The sequence below is a fragment of the Anthonomus grandis genome, chromosome 6, assembly GCF_022605725.1.
Source record: "Anthonomus grandis grandis chromosome 6, icAntGran1.3, whole genome shotgun sequence".
Classification (NCBI taxonomy): domain Eukaryota; kingdom Metazoa; phylum Arthropoda; class Insecta; order Coleoptera; family Curculionidae; genus Anthonomus; species Anthonomus grandis.
This window is the reverse complement of record NC_065551.1, coordinates 18,672,199-18,688,500: the sequence shown is the minus strand read 5'-3', so window position 1 is coordinate 18,688,500 and position 16,302 is coordinate 18,672,199. Positions and strand designations below refer to the sequence as shown.

General features: G+C 33.6%; 1 protein-coding gene across 1 annotated transcript in view; it reads left to right on the top strand.

Annotated features, from left to right (window-relative positions):
- LOC126737287 (uncharacterized) overlaps positions 1-11,667 on the top strand; it is a 46,464-nt gene extending 34,797 nt beyond the window's left edge. The window contains exons 6-13 of the mRNA XM_050442117.1: positions 8,547-8,780; positions 8,837-8,987; positions 9,038-9,181; positions 9,236-9,518; positions 9,573-9,764; positions 9,930-10,216; positions 10,276-10,440; positions 10,682-11,667. Of these exons, the coding sequence (XP_050298074.1) occupies positions 8,547-8,780; positions 8,837-8,987; positions 9,038-9,181; positions 9,236-9,518; positions 9,573-9,764; positions 9,930-10,216; positions 10,276-10,440; positions 10,682-11,412 (2,187 nt within the window). The 3' untranslated portion in view covers positions 11,413-11,667. The remainder of the gene's footprint in view (positions 1-8,546; positions 8,781-8,836; positions 8,988-9,037; positions 9,182-9,235; positions 9,519-9,572; positions 9,765-9,929; positions 10,217-10,275; positions 10,441-10,681) is intronic.
- Positions 11,668-16,302: the final 4,635 nt, after the last annotated feature.

The following is a 16,302-nucleotide window of genomic DNA, read 5'->3' as shown; positions in this document are numbered from 1 at the left end:
GGTTGACTCTACACAAATTTACGCCATACCTGGGGTACAGCGTTAATTGCTTTCTTGTAATCTTCTTGGTATGTGCTTGATTGTAAACGATAGAATTAGTTATGAGTTATTTTTTACAGCCCATAGCAGCATTTGCGCAACCCTTTTGCTGGAGCGCATTAATGTCATTGCCCTCGCAGTGTTGATAGATATACCTAGTGATACATGATATGATGATTTAATAGCGCGTGGAAAGACCTGTAATTAGTCTATAGTGTGATGGATCTTCGGTGTTTTTATGATCCTTTGGTATAGAATATGTTGTTCCCTGAGTGAGGAACAAAGGCATTCTCTGTGGATTATAAATAATATTATTTATTTCATCATATAACTACAATTATTCAGGATACTGGGATCTCATGATTGAAAATTGAAAAAATATTGAACGTTTGATCGTCTCTACTCTCAGTTGCATTCCGAATAATTTTTCAATTTCTAATTTAGTTTCACACATGTTTCTGTACATACATTCAAATTGTAAAAATATATATATATTTTATCTTACAATCTTCCTAGATTAAATTCCCAGATTATGGTTTTTCATTAATAATTTTACGGAAAATATGTTTTTTCAATATTTTATTTTCGATTTTCAGTTATTATAGCATCTTCCCACCTCTTCGTTCACCTCTAACAGGTTTTTATGAGACCTATTCGTCTGTCTAGTGTAAAATGGTCTAAAAATAAAAAAAGACATAACAATTATAGCCGAGGTTAATACCTTGGCGATATTTTTATCGACCATCATGTCAAATAATTTGTGTGTATGCGTGTGTGTGTCTGTTTGATTAAAACGTCATCAATATAAACATAATTGAAACAGTGTTGGCATCGCTGACTTAACCACCTTTTTACGAAGTATTTTTGGAGATGGCTTCTCTTAAGTCTATCACCTTTTTTTATAAACTTGTTACTATGTGACTTAAAATGAAAGAAGAAGGAAATTGCAATTCTTTAATAAATTTAACTTTTCAGTCATATCTAGATGTACCATTTATTATAGTTGAGCTCTAAGAAAAATACCATTAAATTTATAGAAACATTGTAATTTGAATTAATTTTAAAATATTAAGATGATAATGTTTTAACCGCAGGTATAAATTGGAAATTTAAATATTCTTTTAAAAGTTTTAACATTTTAGTACTTATAGTTTCGTATAAAAGCTGATGAGTTTTTTACCACAAACATTATTATAAATTTTGTTTTTGGAGTTTTAAAATAGTTTTTTAATGGACTAAACAAAATCCTAATACTATCAAAGTCCTCAGAAAAAACTAAAAAAATATATTTATATAACTCATATAAGAAGCTTGGCTATATATGGATGATATATTTTTAATATATCACCATGACGAAATAGACCTAAATAATTTTTTAAATTACATTAATTTTAAAGAGTGTACTATAAAATTTACTTTAATAAAATGTATAAGCCTTCTTTTCTTGATATTTTAATAAAAACAAATCTAGTTTTGAAATTAGAATTTACCGTACTAATATAATAGATATCTTAATAATAATTTCAATAATGGTAAAGAAAGAAGTAGTAAAAAGTTTCTACTATCGTTCAAATATTATTTGTGACTATCAAAATTTAACAACTCAAAAAGATTTTATTAAATATGTCTTTATACAGAACAATTATTCGAAAGAATTTTTTTCAAGAGAATTTTTGAAAAATTGCTTTAAAGAATTTGATAATCCATGAATAAATTAAATTAATAACTTTTTAACACAAATCTTATTTTACCATTTATTAGAGAAAAACTAAAAAAGTCCAAGTCTCGGTCTCAAAACATCTTTGTATATGTCACGAAGGTTACATGTTTCGCTATTTAGCAATTCTTTTAATTTTATCAGATAAACCAGCTATAAATGGTAATTGAAAGAATTCGTCAATTATCTCAAAGAGACCTACGTAACTAGAGAAAAAATAAAAAACTTCAAGTCTCGGTCTGAAAACATCTTTTTATATGTCACGAAGGTTACATGTTTCGCTAATAAAGCATCATTAGACCTTATAGCTAGATGACCTGCTAAGTACTCAAACTGCTAAGTTCTTAGCAGGTCATCTAGCTATAATATGGCTTTTGAGTTATCGAGTAATGTTTGGGTAGTGAAAAGATACTAAAAATGTTAATATTTTAAAAATGCGTCTAATAAAATTTTTAACAAATAAGTTTCTTATGAAGGTGGATGAGTCTCTTCACCCATAAGGAAACTTGTAAATGCCTTTATGGCACAGCCGCTTTTGAGTCATTAGGTAATTTTTCAATAAATTAGAAAAAACTTATCATTACTTTGATACTATAAAAAACTAAATATTTTGAAAATTCAGACAGCAATTTTATTAATTTTACGATATTTTTATACTAAGCTTTTTTCTTTTAAAATTATTGTACGATTATTTCAGATTCGTATTATAATCTGCCATTTTAAAGGTACTAGAGAAGAGTCAGATCAGAGCATACGTGAATGACCTCATTGTTCAATCTAGCTTTAGAAAAGTTGATAATCGACCTAAGCTTCTTTTTGTGGGTGGAAATTGTAGTAGAGTGTTCCTGAAGAAATTGCGTCTGAAGTTTGAAGCTAACTACAAAGTCCAATGTTTCCTGAAGCCAGGAAGTACAAACAATGAACTGATTTATACTGCATCATCTATGGTTAAAGAATTTACAGAAAATGATATGTTGATTTTAATGTTAAGTAGTATTTGCTCATCATTCGATATTTAAAAAAATTTTATACATTTACATAGCAATAATTTAGTGATGACAAGCCCTTACATGTATCCAAACCATAATGTAATTTATAATAGCGATAAGGCTCTCTAGAATATTTCACGCAAATAATATTAATCCAAATAGAATTTTAGAGTCTAATCATGCCAGCAACTTTGGATCAGATTTGGCATCATTACTGTATACCTGTATTTTAAAACATTTCAAAAGTAGCATTTCATCAAAAAATGTGTCCACAATAAAACCAAGTAATCAACCTGGACATCTAGATACTGACTGTGATAGGGATTCTTTTTTATAGATAAATACACAGAAGATGAAGATCACTCACATTCTATAAATAACATTGAAAATAAGCATTCGAAAAGTTTCAGTAGTTTTATTTTAAATATACAGTCTCTAAGAAATAAAATGAACGAGCTTCATCTTTTACTTGATTCATGTGATTTTCCTGATATTGTATCAGTTAGTAACTGAGCACTGGTTAAAGCCTAACGAATGTTTTTTAATATCTGATTATATTCCTATATCAATTTTTTGTCGGTAACACTCCATACATGGAGGAACAGCTATTTTAGTTAAACAAACTATTGAAACTTTTTTCTGTTAAATTAGTAAGTATGATAGCTTTCTGTTGGAGAAAGTTTTTGAATTCTCCCTTTGTTTTTGTAAGCGATTTACTTTATATGTTCTTTGTGTTTATAGACCACCCACAGGAGATATTGGTATGATTCTCTATTATTCCAATTGTCTCTACACTCCATAGTTATATCGGCTGGTGACTTTAATATTAACTTCACCGATGTAAGCTTGCTATCATATCATACATCCATCCCTTTTAAGTATATTGGAATCTTATAACTTAAAGATGCATGTTCTTTCACCCACACGTATAACATCCTCATCTGCAACTACTATTAATTATTAGTGTACAAATTTAAATGATGTGTCATGTAGAGTACTCTCATCTGGTATTTCTGACCATGAAGCCATTCTCGCTAGGATTCCATGCAACACTGGATTTCCTTCATCTCATTATATAGGAAAAATTTTCAGCAAAGCAAATTTCAATGCTTTTTCTTCTACTACAGCTTTGGTTAATTGGAATGCAGTTGAAATGGCTCCTGACCCGTTTACTTTGTTATTTCATGTGGTATGTGACAAGATCAATCAGTGTTTTCCTAAAAAGAGGCTTAAAATGAAAAATAGAAAACCATGGGTCACAGCAGGCCTCAGAACTTCAGCTAAGAACCTCCGTTTTTTGGCTAAGTTGTGCAAGTATACAACTAATGCAAACATTCTTTATCATCGGAAATATCGTATTCTATACAGAAAGACGATAAAAGTAACAAAGGTTAAATATTATAGTGACCGCTTGAATGTGTCCTCAACTAGGCAGAGAGAATATTGGTCAATTATAAATGACTTCAGGCAGTCTCACAAGAAAGTTTCAGAACCAGAAGTAAGACTACATAGTTTAAATGATTATTACTGTAATATTCCTCATTTATTGCTCAAGGATGTGAATACTAATATTGATCCTTTGCATTATATTCAACAAGTGTCAGTTCAGAATTCTTTTTTCTTTTATTCTGTTAGTCTTACTGACGTTGAATATGCAATTAAAAGCTTAAAAAACCATAAATCAGCTGGTGCTGATGGAATATCATCAAAATTACTACTCCTTTTGCCTGACTCAGCATTGAGTGCCTTAGCTTCTGCCATAAACAATTCCTTTCATAATGGCATCTTTCCAGCATAATTGAAAGAGGCAGTGGTTATCTCTCTTTATAAGGGTGGAGATTTGAGTGAGCCTTGTAACTTCCGTCCAATTTCTATATTATTTACCGTCTCCAAGATAGTTGGAAAACTTACAAAAATCAGAATTTTGTCTTTTTTGCAATTTTTTTTGGTTTGTTATCTTTTGTAGGATAAAGTCTTGGGACACCTCCTAGAAACTTATTCGGATTATTGCGAATTGTCAACTGATTAAAAGTAGTCAAGTGGTATACTCCTGAATATAGAATTGTGGTTTAGTGAGCATATTAATCAATGTATAAGGGAAGCCTTTATAAAGCCTGAAGCTACTTTATAGTCAGAGGTGGTGGTAAGATGTGACTAGTAAAATGTGCGTAATGAAGAATTCTTTAAAAATGGCCCCGATCATCTTTATTAGAAAATTAGGTTTAAGTGTGATATTCATTATTTGGACTTAAGAAATAAATATCGTATAACACATCCTAGGTATAAAACAATTTTATTTAAAAGGAGTTTCAGCCACTGCGTTTAATTATGATAAAATAAAAGTCATTCTAATTTAAAATATATTTAACCTCCTTTATTGAAAACAAAATTAGCAGGCACAATATTGATCCCTGTTCGCCAGGTTAGCCTGAGGCAGGTTCTTTGCAGATTAATAATAATAATAATAATAATTTCTTTATTTCTTTCAAGATCTAATTAAAATAGACAATAGTAACGTCACAAAACAAACAAAATTAAAATTTGATAACATCTACACAGTACATACTGCTAATAAAAATAGTAAGAACAAAAAGATAATGTTGGACATAATGGGTGTCTTGGTGCATTACCTTACCACTTGTATCTCAAGTATGAAACATTACGAAGGTAAATAAATTAGTAAGCAAACCCTTAATATTAATCATAATACACATTTAAAATTGTAAATCGAAACTATAGATACACTTGCCCAACAGATACCTTGCAGTGTCTTTCTTAAACTTCATGATATTTTTCTCTTGCCTTAGGGCGAGAGGTAATCTATTATATGTTTTAATAGCAGCAAAGGCAGGAGATCTTTGAAAAAAGGCAGAGTGATGAGTTGGGACACTCAATTCAGCTCTCCCCCTTGTCACAATAGACATACCCTCAGCATAATGATCTTCATTAGTTTGAGAAAAAGTCTTGTGATGCGTTTTTGTGCTATAAAGACTGACACGGCGTCAGTTGAAGATCCCCAAAACATCACACTATAAGTGATTAGAGATTGGACCGATGCATAGTAAAGTTGCTTCAGACAATTTAGGGAAAGCTCTTCTCGTAGACGCCTTATTAACGCTCAGAAACTATTTAGTTTTTTGCGAAGAGTGTCTATGTGTGAGACCCATGTGAGACAGGAGTCAATTTGTATACCAAGGAATTTTAAGGAAGCTGCCTCTCGAAGAGACTTTTTTTCAAACTTTACTAGTAGGGAATTTTCAGGTAAAGTTTTGGAGAATGTCAGTAGCCCGGTTTTATCAGCATTTAGCTTCAGAGCATGATTGTCACACCACTCCTGCATCATCCTCTCTACCACCTGAGAAGCTCTGACAGATAGTTCTTCAATCAGATGTTCTGACAAGATTATGGAAGTGTCATCAGCATATTGTTTGATAAAACACCCTGGAAAACACTCACTGAGACCATTTACATATAATATGAATAGTACTGGGCCTAGAATTGAACCCTAAGGCACTCCCTGTACCACCAAGGATGACGCTGTGTAAACATATGTACCATTACCAGAGCCAAGGCAAACTGTTTGTTCCCTCTGATCTAAATAAGAGGCTATAAGTCTGGCACAGTTTCCTTATGCAATCACAAAGGATATAAGCTTGAAGACTGCCAACTGGGTTGAATGATTGGGCCTAAAACCAGACTGGCTATCTGAAAGAATAGTTTGCCTTTTTAAAAAGTTCATAATACGGATATAAATGACTCGCTCAAAGATTTTTGATATTGAAGAAAGGAGAGATATTGGTCGATAGTCTTCTACATCCTGCTCATCACCCTTATTTTTAAAAATTGGAAGAACTTTCGCCTTTTTTAGTTTAGATGGAAAGATTCCCATGTGCAGACAGGTATTTATTATGTGAGGCAGAGGCACATTTATATGGTGACTACCTTTTTTGAGTATGTTTATTGGTATTTCATCAAGACCAGCAGAGTATTTATTTGGCAAGGCTGATGGAATATGCTGAACTTCCTTTGAATCCGTGGGAAAAATAGTGGGGATGTGACTTCCTTTAGGCAATTGACCAGAAAATGAAGGAGTAAGAGATGAAGCATTAAATTTCTTCAAAAATATGTTGGCTATCTCATCCAAATTTTCAATAATTTCATTATTGCCAGAATTTAGGGTGACAGGTTTAGATGACTTTGACTTATTTGAGCATTGATTGAAAATAGTCCAAGCAGTTTTAGTTTTATTATTTGAACAGATAATCTTGTTTTCATTTAAAGAAGTTTTATAGTTAGAAATAAATTTTTTATATTCTTTTTTTTTCTTTTTTATATTGATTATAAGCTGCCTTACTATTTGTTTCCTTCTACCATACATACAGATCTTTAATATGACTGGAATAATTTTTAATTTCAGAGTTTACCCATTTTTTATCAGGATCCTTTATTCTGTGGCTACTTAGAGGAAATGTTACTATAAAATAGTAATAGAAAATATTATAAAAGCAATCATATTTTAGATCGACTTCAGTGCATTTATATACATCTTCCCAGGATTCATGTGTTAAAAGATCATTAAACTTCTTAATGTTGTTTTCTGTGTATGAACGTTTCTTTATAAATACTGGCTTTTTACTCTCTTTAGGTATTTCTATATGGAGTTTCTGACCATAATGATCTGATATATCTGAGAATAATGTATTACTTGTTACCTGACATTTAGCCAAATTGCTGAAAATATTATCAATTAGCTGGTTTATATTATTATAATATGAAAATATTATATTATTTTATAAATGTTGAAATTTGATATACAAAGCAAGTGAGTTTCAACTATGCCATCATTTTATTATTCATCAAATATAGCGTAAATTAACTAAAATGCGAAAACTCTTTTTTCTACATTTTCAAAAGCTCGCTCCGAGCGTCGGCTATCCAGCATTCGGACCACTATAAAATACTAATTAAATTTTTAAACGGGCCACTAAAGTTTCGACTCGTGTTTTTTCACAAAATAAATAAAATATCCGATAATAGATTTTGACTTATTTTAGGACGGCTGGAAATTTTTTTTCCAGTTTTTATATTCAACCTGAAAACATTAACTATTTCGGTTAAGTCTAAGTGGAATTTTTTCCAGATTGTAAGATCCTGAACGTTCGCCAGTACCTGGTCACTTGGGTCTCTGGAATTGTTCTTTAGAATAATTAAGGCAGTTCCATAGTTGAAAAAGAACCTGAGCTTTTGCTATTACGCTAGTGAAAATATTTGATACTAGAGTTAGGTTTTACTTCAAGACATTATAATTGTCGAACCAGAGTATAACTCTAGTTTGACTATTTACTAGAATCTTAGAAACCAATTTTTAGGTTCTATGGAACTCTCTTAACATGATTTAAGGTTTTAAGAGTTTGAAATCTAGTACACAATAATCCAGTGACTATTTTTTGTGTCCTTGGACATTTTTTTCTAATTCTGGAATTTTTTAGTAACAAGTTTCAAGTGCTTGGAGTAAATTACTACCAAACCACTCTAGAAATATCCAAGATTTTAATTCTAGTAACAGAACAGAAATTTTGGAGTAATGAAAAGCTCTATTACAAGCTCTTGGAATCATTCGTTCATTCATTACACTGGACTAATTTAACTTCTTTATTTAAACAAGATTCTAGTGTTGCAAGAACTTGCAAATAAATTCCAGATTTATATTAGAACAACTGGAAATTGTTTTTCTTAATTTTTTTTATATCCAACATGAAAACATGAACTTCGGTCATATATAATAATGTTTTTTTTTCCAGATTGGTTCTTGTGAAAGCCTAATGGGTCGTGAACGTATAGCAGGTTCTGTACCGGGTCTCTTGGATGCTTTATCATGCTCCTCAGCAGCTGACATACCAGGCAGCGTTGCTGATGGGGAGGAGGCTGGAGCTGTACCCAACATCTTATCAGAATGCATAAGGCATTTACAGCAAAACGGTTTACACACTTTTGGAATTTTTAGAGTTAGTGCATCCAAGAAACGATTACGACAGGTGAGAGCTGGATATTGCTTCATTTGACCGGTCATTAATAATTTAATTAAATATAGTTGAGAGAAGATTTTGACTGTGGCAAGGAGACAACAATAGACGAGACCCAATGTCCACATGATGTAGCTAGTTTACTTAAGGAATATTTAAGAGACTTACCAGATCCCCTGTTATGCAGAGAGTTATACCATGCATTCATCCAAACCCAAAGTAAGAGTCTCAATTTATATTTGTAATTTACTTAAAATGATGTTTCTTAGGGATACGTAATAGAAGACTGCAACTCGAAGCAATTCAGCACTTAGTTCAGCTACTGCCCGCAGCAAACCGTGATACTTTATACTCGTTGTTATGTTTTTTGGCTCATGTTGCTAAAAACGCTAATGATACCAAAAGTGCTTTAGGTAAGTATATACTCAACAACCTTTGAATCCAACACTATTAAGCTGTTTGTTTAGGAGAAGAACTAAGTGGTAACAAGATGGACTCCAATAACTTAGCCACCGTCTTTGCCCCAAACATACTTCATTGCATCAAACCCGGCTCTAAAGACGTCCAAGATCGATCTGAAGACAGATTGGACATCATTAACGTTGTAAGAATAATGATTGATCATTACAAGCAAATATTCACAGTATCTGCTGAGCTGTTAGATGAGGTTTACTCCAATATGGTCGATTCCCATCCAGAAGCTTTAGAACAGTTATTAAATAAGAAAGATGCTATAGCTGGTGCTGACGAGTGAGTAGTAGCTTATTAAATTACAATGAAAACCTCTAAAAACGAGTAACTTAGGTCAGTGGACGAGCTGGACTCGGAATCGAACTCAGCCCCATGGACTCCAACCCATCCTACATCTGAGGTGTCCACTGAGTATGCATTTGATGTTAAAATTCCCCAAGGTGAACCGAAAAGAACCTATTCTAGAGAGGAGTTTTTACATGAAACTGCTGCCACAGGAGGTCCTAATATTGGCATGAGAGTGAGGTAAGACATTGTACTTTTTGGTCATAAGCCAGGGTCAGAAACAGATTATTTATAATATTCAAAAAAATTACTTTTTCAAATCAATTGATATATTATTTCATTCCATGAAGTTTGGGTTGCCTTGAAGATCCTTTACTATATTTATTATAATGATAATTTTTTTAGGCACAAAGATAAAATTCGGGAACGCAGCTTGCGTCGCAAGCGGGAAAAAACTGAAGATACCTTGATATCCAGAATCCGTTCCCAAAAGGAAGAAGATTATCTAAAAACAAGATCTTCCTCATTAGAAAGTAACAGTTCACACACCGAAGATATGCACAGGATATTGAGAATGTCAGATTGTGAGTCACCACAGCGGCGTAAGTCCAGTCCTTACGTTCTGGATAACAGTGGAGTACTGACTGCTAGTTTGACTATACCAGTACAAGCTGGAATCTCTTATAATATTGGTAACATTTCCTACTTAACCTCTGTTATATTGACATATTACATCTGCCTTATGTTGTAGATGATGACATTCCCTATATTGAAGAAGTAGAAAACGGTAGACACCATATGACCATAGGTGTGGTGAAGGCACCAATAGTACCACCCAGACGAAGAAATACCTCAGTAGGAAGCGACTCTTCAGTTGCTTCTAATATTCAAGCTATTACAGGGTCACTTTCATTAGGTAAGTGAAAGAACTAAGAATATTTTAAAGATTTTTATGACCCTCTGGGGATTCTAGAGACTTTGAAACATATTTTTAAGATCTGTAGGGTTTCTTTAAGGATTCTTTACTACTCTAAATAGTTAATAATAATGAAAAACTGCATATTTTAGAGACTTAGTAATATTTTCTAGTAAAGTGACATACTATTCCAAGCCCTTAGAATCATAGAATTAAGTTTATTTAAAAAAATATATTTTAGGACATGGCTATGACTCCGCAGTAGGCTCTTCAGCACCGACTACCTACTCCTCCCCCCTTCAAAATACTCCAACGTCCATATCGTCCAGCACAGCAGATCATGGACACTTCTCTTCACCTCCCAGTTGGACCAGTAGTCCACCAACGTCTCCAGACAGCGCTCATACCTCAGTAAACTACATCCCTGAGGAGGTAAATATACTGAAACCCGCTCCCAAAGATCGAAGCATGCTAAAAGATGGCCCCACCATCCAAAAGGTGTCTTTTGCCCAAGGACCTTCTCCGCAGACCATCCAAAAAGTACGAGACCTAAAAGCAATGTACGGATCTGGCTCGGAAATAAGCAAAAGTGCAAGTGCGATGTCGTTTTCTGAAAAAGAGAGATATACGCCGAGCATTACCAGTATTGGTAATGCTGTTTTGAAGTCTAAAACAGCTGATTTTGAAAGGATTATCAAAGTCGATACCAAACCAAAGATGGTACAAGCATCACTTCAGAATCAGCCGTCACCTATTAGCATCCCGAATGTTTCGTCTATTAGCATAGAAAAAGAGAAGAAGAAATATACTAAAAGGAGATATACGGATTCGAGACATCCTACTAGACATATACCGGACTCGGATAGTTTAGAGTCGACGGGGGTAAAAGTGGAGTCTACTGTGACAAGTGTGGGAGCCGTGGGGCCTGTATATAAGAGACGGGAAATTATTTCTAGTGTTCATAATAAATAAGGATTTTAAATTGCCTGTGCAAGAAGTTTGTATATACTAGTCGTGCTACAAAAATAATTTATTTTTATAATTTAATATGTGAGGTTAATTATTATTAAAACAATAATTATTATGTATGATGTTGTATGGAAACTTTAGTTGACGTTTTAAATTAATTCTAGTCAATTGTTCATGTCTTATATTAAGCAAAACTGATTTTTTTTTTGTAAAAATGTATAGCGCTTTTGTTCGTTCAAACTAAAAGTTTAAATATTTTCTTTTTAGTTTTTTTTTAACCTGTCTATAGGTGGCTCACTGCTGCGCGACTAATTGTTACGTCTCTTTGGCACTGGCCCTATCATTTATTCTATTAGCAAACTATAGAAAGTTGTTTGTCCAATTTAAAGCGTCTATTTGAGTATTTGACCATTTCTAACTTAAAACAATGTTTAATAAGATAAGATCTTTTTTACCAATAAATAGGATATTTATTGTTTAGGCACTTTGTGTTGATTATAAAGTTTATAGATGTGCTGGCGGAAACACGAATTAGCCCTTTTTTTGTAAGTGAAAGCCTATTTTTTTTAGTGCAAAAAACAACCAAACTTACGATATTTAAAGTAAATGGCACTGATAGGTAGCTTAAAATGACATTCTTGGGCATTAATTCTCTAAATGACAAATTTTTTCGGTTTTTCTTAAAATATTAGATGTTACTTTCACATAAACTCTAGAAAAATGTAGAAAAATAAAAAGCTTCAATAAAATCGGCAAAATGTTGTAATACTTTCGTTCTGTTTCTATCAATTTCTCTTCTTTTTATTTTAAAGGTGTATTTTAAATACTTCGTTAAAAGGCGTGGTTGCCATGTCTCTTCTAGAACTTTAAAGAATATTTTTTCTGGGTATATAAATAGAGTGGTGTTGACTGTTCACATTAGAAAAAAAGGTAGATATAAAAAACTCAAAATAGTAAAAAACTATCTGAATATATATATATGCTGAGTGCTTTTCAAAACAGAAAAAATGGCTTGTGACAGTTGTACTTTTACAATGAGGGTGTTTTTAGTGATGAGTTCCGAAACCTGGTGGACTTTTTAGTAAACCATGGAACCATTGTGTTGATAGGATCTACCAACTGTAACTATTGTACTGTTATGCTTAACGGGTTGGGATGGGATAGGATGGGTTGGGTTGGGTTGGGATAAAATGAGTTACAAGTTGTTTTGTCTTAGGTCCCCCATGTGCTCCTCATTTACGAGCTTCCTATATTTTTATACGAATAGAATCTCAAAATATTAGAAAATATGAAGGCTCTACGAACCTCTGCATAAGGGATGAATTTTTCAGCGTTGTGTATTAGCTTGTGTACAAAAAATGAAACCCGTTCACTATTATATCGTGAAAATACTGCTTTCATTTTGGCAGATGGGTATAGATGTCTTCCGTGTTTTGCTTCTTATACAGTGTGGCCCAAATTGGGTGTACATGTATGGGTATCTTGGAAACTATAAGAGATAGAAAATTGGTTAAATGGGAAAAGTTGTAGGGCATTTAGTTACCAATTAAGTGCCGCTTTCAGAACAATTTTATTTTTCTTCCAATTTTGAAATGTTCGGAAAAAATCAAAAAGTTGCATTTTTGAAAAAGGGCGGTATTTGTTTTATTTCAACGTATTTTTAAAATCTGTAAAAACATCAATTTATAAAAATATTTTATGTTTACGTCAAAAAATTAAATAGTTTATTTTTCACTGAGTTAGCCATGGTTTTTATTGGCATTTTGTCGTACACACCATTATTATTAACCCTTTACGTAAAAGTATAACTTGCTAACTTATACTTTTACGTAATTTCTAAATAAAATAATTAATTACTTGTAAAAATAATAATAAATAAAACTATTCAAAATGCCGGTCATTTTTGTTAAAACATTTTTCACATTTCTTTAAAACACTTCTATTTACCTTGCGCATGGTGTTTTTATTTATAATATTTAAGAAGGTGTAGAAGAGCTTAAACAGTTAATGGTTAATATTAAGAATAAGAGTTCATCAGGTTAGGATGGGCTTTCTCTTAAAATATTTTCTGCTTTACCTCTTGTTGCTTTGCAAGTCTTGGCCGAGTCAATTAACTTTTCATTTATGCCTGGAGTTTTCCCAGAGTGCTTAAAAAGAGCAATGATTGTTCCTCTTTCCAAGGGTGGCGATCGCGACTGTCCTTCTTACTTTAGACCAATAGCGTTATTGCCTACTTTAGCCAAGATAGCGGAACGGCTCTTTAAGGTAAAAATGGTTTCATTTTTAAATAGGGTTGGCCTATTGCGTCTTCAGCAGTTTGGCTTTCGTGAGTCTGTGAGCACAAATGATGCTCTTTGGCTTTCTAGAGCACATGTACAACCGACTGAATGTTGGTGAAGTTGCAGCGGCGGTATTCTTTGACTTGTCCAAGGCATTTGACTGCGTGAGTCACAGAGTGCTGCTGATGAAACTGGAGCTCTATGGTTTCAGAGGAACTGCCTTTGAGTGATTTCGTTCCTACTTATCAAATCGTGTCCAGGCTGTCAAATTTAATGGTGGAATCTCTAAGGAACTTAATATAAATGTGGGTGTTCCGCAAGGATCAGTACTTGGTCCTTTACTTTTTCTCATTTATGTGAACGATCTGCCACAACTGCAGGTAACTGGCAAATTTACATTGTTTGCCGATGATACCACCATCCTCTGGCACGACTCTGATGTTTCTCAAATGGAGGCCAATATACGTGCAGATTTGTTAAAAATAAAAACTGGTGTGATGCAAATTTTTTGACATTTAATGTTTCTAAAACAAATATTCTTAATTTTAAATGTAATACAAATGATATATGTTTAAATATTGAAGCCATCACCATGCCACCGTTCAGTAAGTTTTTGGGTCTTTCCATAGATAAGTTCCTTAAATTTGAAGACCATATTGTGAATGTATGTAGAAAAGTCTCATCAGGCTGCTACGCCCTAAGGGTTATTGCCACCAGTCTTAATTTCTCCATCGCCAGATCTGCATACTTCGCGATTATCGAGTCGCACCTTTAATATGGAATTTGCTTTTGGGGTTCATGTTCAAATTCACTTTTTAGTTCAATGTTTGTACTCCAGAAAAGGGTCATTAGATATCTATGTGGGGCCAAGCCTCGTGACTCATGTCGCCCGCTTTTTGTAAGTTTTTGACAATAAAGCATTTTTGAGTATGAGTTTTGAGCTTGAAGACAGTCTGAACCCTGTCCTTTAGTTGTTCGAGAGTGGCAGGAGGTTCAAACTTGTAAACGTCATTTCTAACACTAACTAGCTGGCCAAATTACAGCACCGCGGTTTGCGATAAGTTTATTGTTAAATGCTTGCGTTAATAAGTTTTGAGCGTCCCGAGTATTATGTGCGGGACACCCGTCTTGTTGAAACCACACTTCATTCCGTATTTTTTCTTCAGGTATTATAGCTCTCTTGGCAGGTAACATCTACTCTTCCAAAAGATTTAAATATCTTTGACCTGTCCTTAGAACATTGAAAGGCCTTTCAATGTTCTAAGGACCTGTCAGTATATTTGGTGATAAATAAAGGGTCCAATAAGGTAGTTATCTAAAAACAATGATAGCATTTTAGTATATAGTAGTATGTATCCCTTAAACCTTGAACAATTATAGGCCATTATGGACGATATATTTTTTAAGGACTCTTTGAATCTCATAGTCCTTGGTATATTCATATCAGTTGCAGCTTTTCGAGTCAATGTTTTCTGGTTCGCATTCCTGCAAGTTTAAAAAAAAGCATGGATGACACAAGACATTTTAAATGAGTGGTTGTTCCTATTTTATAAAAAACTTCTCTTAAAATATTTTCTGCTTTACCTCTTGTTGCTTTGCAAGTCTTGGCCGAGTCAATTAACTTTTCATTTATGCCTGGAGTTTTCCCAGAGTGCTTAAAAAGAGCAATGATTGTTCCTCTTTCCAAGGGTGGCGATCGCGACTGTCCTTCTTACTTTAGACCAATAGCGTTATTGCCTACTTTAGCCAAGATAGCGGAACGGCTCTTTAAGGTAAAAATGGTTTCATTTTTAAATAGGGTTGGCCTATTGCGTCTTCAGCAGTTTGGCTTTCGTGAGTCTGTGAGCACAAATGATGCTCTTTGGCTTTCTAGAGCACATGTACAACCGACTGAATGTTGGTGAAGTTGCAGCGGCGGTATTCTTTGACTTGTCCAAGGCATTTGACTGCGTGAGTCACAGAGTGCTGCTGATGAAACTGGAGCTCTATGGTTTCAGAGGAACTGCCTTTGAGTGATTTCGTTCCTACTTATCAAATCGTGTCCAGGCTGTCAAATTTAATGGTGGAATCTCTAAGGAACTTAATATAAATGTGGGTGTTCCGCAAGGATCAGTACTTGGTCCTTTACTTTTTCTCATTTATGTGAACGATCTGCCACAACTGCAGGTAACTGGCAAATTTACATTGTTTGCCGATGATACTGATGATAAATTTGAAGACCATATTGTGAATGTATGTAGAAAAGTCTCATCAGGCTGCTACGCCCTAAGGGTTATTGCCACCAGTCTTAATTTCTCCATCGCCAGATCTGCATACTTCGCGATTATCGAGTCGCACCTTTAATATGGAATTTGCTTTTGGGGTTCATGTTCAAATTCACTTTTTAGTTCAATGTTTGTACTCCAGAAAAGGGTCATTAGATATCTATGTGGGGCCAAGCCTCGTGACTCATGTCGCCCGCTTTTTGTAAGTTTTTGACAATAAAGCATTTTTGAGTATGAGTTTTGAGCTTGAAGACAGTCTGAACCCTGTCCTTTAGTTGTTCGAGAGTGGCAGGAGGTTCAAACTTGTAAACGTCATTTCTAACACTAACTAGCTGGCCAAATTACAGCAC